This window comes from Haliotis rubra, unplaced genomic scaffold (genome assembly GCF_003918875.1).
Source record: "Haliotis rubra isolate DU_JTF1 unplaced genomic scaffold, ASM391887v1 Scf368, whole genome shotgun sequence".
Lineage (NCBI taxonomy): Eukaryota > Metazoa > Mollusca > Gastropoda > Lepetellida > Haliotidae > Haliotis > Haliotis rubra.
Genome location: NW_025767044.1, coordinates 21680 through 26671, shown reverse-complemented (window position 1 = coordinate 26671; position 4992 = coordinate 21680). Strand labels below are relative to the sequence as shown.

The 4992-nt window shown below is 39.1% G+C and overlaps 1 protein-coding gene across 1 annotated transcript; it reads left to right on the top strand.

The window, feature by feature from the left end:
- Nucleotides 1–1646: 1646 nt before the first annotated feature.
- Nucleotides 1647–4704, top strand: LOC124285747. The gene is made up of 3 exons (XM_046722020.1): nucleotides 1647–1782; nucleotides 2051–2101; nucleotides 4160–4704. The coding sequence occupies exons 1-3, from the start codon at nucleotides 1741–1743 to the stop codon at nucleotides 4403–4405; spliced, it is 339 nt and encodes a 112-aa protein (XP_046577976.1). The 5' UTR covers nucleotides 1647–1740; the 3' UTR covers nucleotides 4406–4704.
- The last annotated feature ends 288 nt before the right edge of the window (nucleotides 4705–4992 follow it).

The following is a 4992-nucleotide window of genomic DNA, read 5'->3' as shown; positions in this document are numbered from 1 at the left end:
TCAGTGTTAATTTGAACATTAACCACATGGGTATTAGTCGACTTGTGAGCAAGCACCCAGCCAATACGGGCGAAGGCCGAGAATGACCAATGACCGTGATGTGATGACAAAATCCTAGTTCGTCTGACAAGATGCTATCCCATGCCCCATGCCAAAGACATACGCCGGCAATGGAGAGTCCAAACCTCTACTGTACAATTAAAAGGAAGCTGAGGGCTGCTGGACTGAGGGATCAGACGTCTCTTCCTCACAGACAGCCCAGGCAGAAATGTCTGGCGTGGTGCAGGTGCAACTTTAGGACATGCTGTGGGGATAATTTGTCTGATGAATGTCGCTAGCTTCTACACTTTACCGGCCGTCGATGTGGCGTATGGAGACGAGGTAACGAGGCATATGACCATCGTTACCATCATATGGACCAAATGATCCATGCAACTGTCTCAACAGGAAGAACTGGATACTGCCATCATGTCACATAATAGCCATCTCTTGCCAGTCGTCCGATATTCATATTCATGGAAGACACGGTGTCTGATTGTGTTAGTTGTCTGTTGGACAACTCTTGAGGAAATCTGTTTCACTCTCGTAGCATGCAAGCATAATTGTGTGTTGCTGTCTTGCAACTTACACTCTCGCTCTTAGGCGAGCTCAGTTTGCGCCATGTCCGGTGACAGGGCACCACAGGTAGGTTATTCACGCAGATTACCTCATGGAGACCTATGAAGAGACGGAGGTCGGACAACTGGTAGTCTTGATCACGGACTTTGCGTAGATTGGAACGGCTTCCACGGCCGAAAGATATGAATTTACAGAGAGGTACACAAAGTCGGTGATCTAGACAATTAGTTGTTCGACTAGCCGCTTTGTCTGAGTGGATTAGATGGCTGACTTTGTGTGCAGGCGATTAGGTGCCTGACTCTGATAGTGTATGCTCGAATCCCGGGTGGGACTCAACCCAACAAAAGTACTAAATCTGTACTTTCCTGAGAAAGTATTTTGTACATTCCATGCAAAAATACCCCACTTGATTTGCGTTTCCTTTGAGGCTACTTTCTCTTGATTTCGGAGCAAAGGTCGAAATAAGATGATATCTCAAAATGAACTGATTTTACATACATCTTGTGATTGTGTTTGCCACGTGCTATGAGAAGTTCAAATGACAATGTCCAGAGACCGAGCACTCTCGTCAGAGTCATTGTAGTTGTAGTTACTCAAAACGTATTATTGCATTTATCCTACTTTCTCTGAGGCATGGTTACGTTACTTAGTAAATATTTGTACAGGCATGGTTAGGATACTCATGCACAGGCTGTTTCTACTCTCTCACTGGTATTCTTATCTGGTGAATTTAAATGAAGTTCATTTCGTTGGCAATTCACTCGTACTATTTATGAAAACTTTGTTCCTTTCTGCCAGCATATAGAACCATATGAGAATACTGCATCTCTATTTTAATAGGGTAAATTGTTAAGCATTTATGTGCCAAATTGGTATGAACTCATCATATTCATGCTCAATGTCATAGACAGGTGATTAATGATCAGCTGCAAAAGGGGGAAGCATAACAGAATTATTTTCATGTTTTTGCACACTCACACACTGCCTATTGTTAAAAACACATTTTGAGTCGTAATGAGAACAATTTGTAGAAAGGTCAAATGATATACAGAAGAACGTGCGATAGTGTGAGTGTTTTCACCATGAATTTAAGATTGTACATGTCTTTACTCTGTTGTTTAGATGATCTTCCGAGGATCTCGGATAACCCAAGGTGGACTGCAGGTACTAGTAACAAATACCCATTGTTGACAGTTAACACTTACATTCGGAGAAGAAATATGTTCACCACAATTTATTCACAATAAGTCGGTGTGAAACCACCTTAAATATACTTCGTTTAAAGGTCCAATTTGCATGGAAATACTAGAAATACTTCAAATTGTGTGGAATTTACATACCCTCTTATGGGGACAAGTATTTAATATCACTTCAACCCCTCTCAAAGGGATAGCCACTTTAAGATTGTACATGTATTTAATGTGTTGTTTAGATTCGGACCAGCTGGCACTTGACTTGCGGACCTCACCATGTCCGACTGAAGGTACTATTAACAAATAAACATTGTTGACAGTTAACACTTACATTCGGAGAAGAAATATGTTCACCACAATGTATTCACAATAAGTCCGTGTGAAACCACCTTAAATATACTTCGTTTAAAGGTCCAGTTTGCCTGGAAATACTAGAAATACTTCAAATTGTGAGGAATTTACATACACTCTTATGGGGACAAGTACTTAATATCACTTCAACCCCTCTCAAAGGGATAACCACTAACGATCTTATTTATTAACACTAGATCTATTAATTTATAAAATATTACAATATACATGAAAACGTATGAATCAATGCAATTGTTTAAAAATAGAACATACAGGAATTAATTGAGGGCTGATAATGTTAAAGTGTTCATTGTTGAAACCTCGAAATATTGATCCCTTGTGCTGGGAAATGAACACAAATCAGCAGGACATGTTTGTATGTAGTTCTCTCATCACAAAGGAAACAAAATGGATGCCAAACAGGCAATTTTGACACGAATGTTTTAATGCCCAAGACAACATGTCTGAAAATATAATGCATTCCCCATGTTTGGAATGTTTATGTAAAATACTATAGGTCTTATAATAGTCTTTGATTCAGATGTAAAATTGAAGAGTTACTAGGTTACTTATCCAGTTGATCCACTGACGGTAGTGCTGGCAGTACAACTGACTGGTGTCAGATTTTCTTAATGTAGATAAGGTAAGATCCACATGTGGCCTTACCTATTGCCAAGAAGGAGAAGAAAGCAAGCGTAAAGGGGATATATTATGGAGTAGAAATGAAAGGTTTAATTTATATTCCTAGGATCCATGAACATCCGGGTTAGAATTGGTAGCCCATGCTTGCCGTGAAAGGTGACTAAGGCGATTTGGTGGTCAGACTCGCTGACTTGCGTAGATCGACGTTCATGTTGTTGATCACTGGATTGTCTGGTCCAGACTCGATTATTTACAGACCGCCGCCATTTAGCTGGAATATTGCTGAGTACCATAAACAGCTACCCAACCAACCAACCAACCAAATCTTATTCCCAAAGAGGATTTAACACACCGCCACACATAGGGTTCGACTCGTTCGAGAATATGTACAGCAGAGTGATGTACTGCAAAGATAATTGTACACGGAAGAAATAGCTCATCAGTATCAACAGAAAACTTTCAATGGGAAAAGGTTGAGAAAGACAGAGTGGACAGAATCTGAACGTTTCAGGCTGCTTTTGCAGAATCCATTATATATAATGGAGCCATACTTTACTTTTGAACGGATTAGTTATCAGTATGAGTGAAGTAGGGTTGACTGTTTTCCTCCACATTTGGAACAAAAACAATTTTCAACAGATCCAGTGCCCTTAAACACTCTGCTTTAATATGGTGGTAAAAGTAAGAAGATGATCTAAAATATCATCTTCCATATATGATCTAAAAATATCATCTTTCCTATATTGACTGATTGCTCAAAGGCAATATGTTTATCTGTGTCGGCAATCAAATAGACCGATCCAGTCTGTCGGTTAAAACTATAGCTGTCGTCAATGTCAACCGATCAGAGGTGATAGCAGTTTTAACTGCAGTGCTGCTTGGAACCAAGCACACAATAACGAAAAACAAACAAGCTGTTGATCTGCCAAAAAATTGGAAATTCATCTTTCCTCTTTAATCGCCTGCAAGTAGGACAAACTGAGAACTATTGATACAGTGTATCGCTAACAAAGCAGCCTTTGCATCAGAGTATACCAGTGAGTCTAAGCTGGAGAGGAAATGAGAAGGGTAGTTAGCACGCATTTGAATAGACTCTTGTTGATTGCAACGGAGTTATTTCCTGCGTTTGAATTTTAGCAATAGGAGTAAGATCCATATCGTATATGTCAGAGCAGTGTGAAGTGTCTCCTAACTATAACCAATTCGATGGAGGCTGGTATAATTTAACCATGCGGTACAATTGGATATACTGGGATGGAAAGATGCTGACTCCTGCATTAATTAGATTCAATTGATTTGAGTTCCTATATAGGCATTTCTTATATCTATACATCTGTTTGTTTTGTTTTTAACAGAAACCGTTCTCGATTGATAAGACTACACAACGTACTGAAGCTGAACTGTCAATCCACAAGCTGCTTTACACCAGTAATTTACTCTCAGCAAACTATTCTCAGCTCAAGTTGTCTTGCCTGATCGACTATTCGTCTGTCTGCTGTCGGTATGAAGGAGTCTTCTCTGAGCCCAATGATAGTAATTGGCATTCCCAAAGTAGGGATAGTTACTGGGAAGACTTGGCTGAGTCAACCAAAGTCAGTTGAGACGACCTCACAAATTCCTATCTCAGTGGATTTGTGGAATATATATTTTACAGGTATGCAGATAATTTCAGGATATGACATTACATAATTTGCAAGAAACTATGTAATTGGATTAAAATCAGAAACGACAGAATCAGCCATAGGTTACATTACAACTTCAGCAGATACCAATAATGATTGGCCAAACAATTGAACATATAGATTCGTATAAAATTTAGTATCTGAGCGCATTTGTACATATGAACTATATCATAGGTAAAATATCCATCACAAAATGCTTTTAAAAAGTGGCTTTTTAACAATGATTACATAGGATTATTTATGGACTATGAAACAACTTGGAATATGAACCAACAGACAGTTCTAAAGAGTGGTCAAATTCGATAAGAAGGAGTTAGATGGGCACAATCGAGAATCCTATCCCCTCAGGTTCAACTATAGTGATTCATTGAACTGTTGTTTAACTGCAATGCTGTCTACCAAATGTGCGCTCCCAACTTCAATTGTGATTAAATATGGCTCAGTGTTTCAGCTCATCTCACTTTTTTGTCCTAAACAAATATGGTTATTCACAAACACATGGTTCT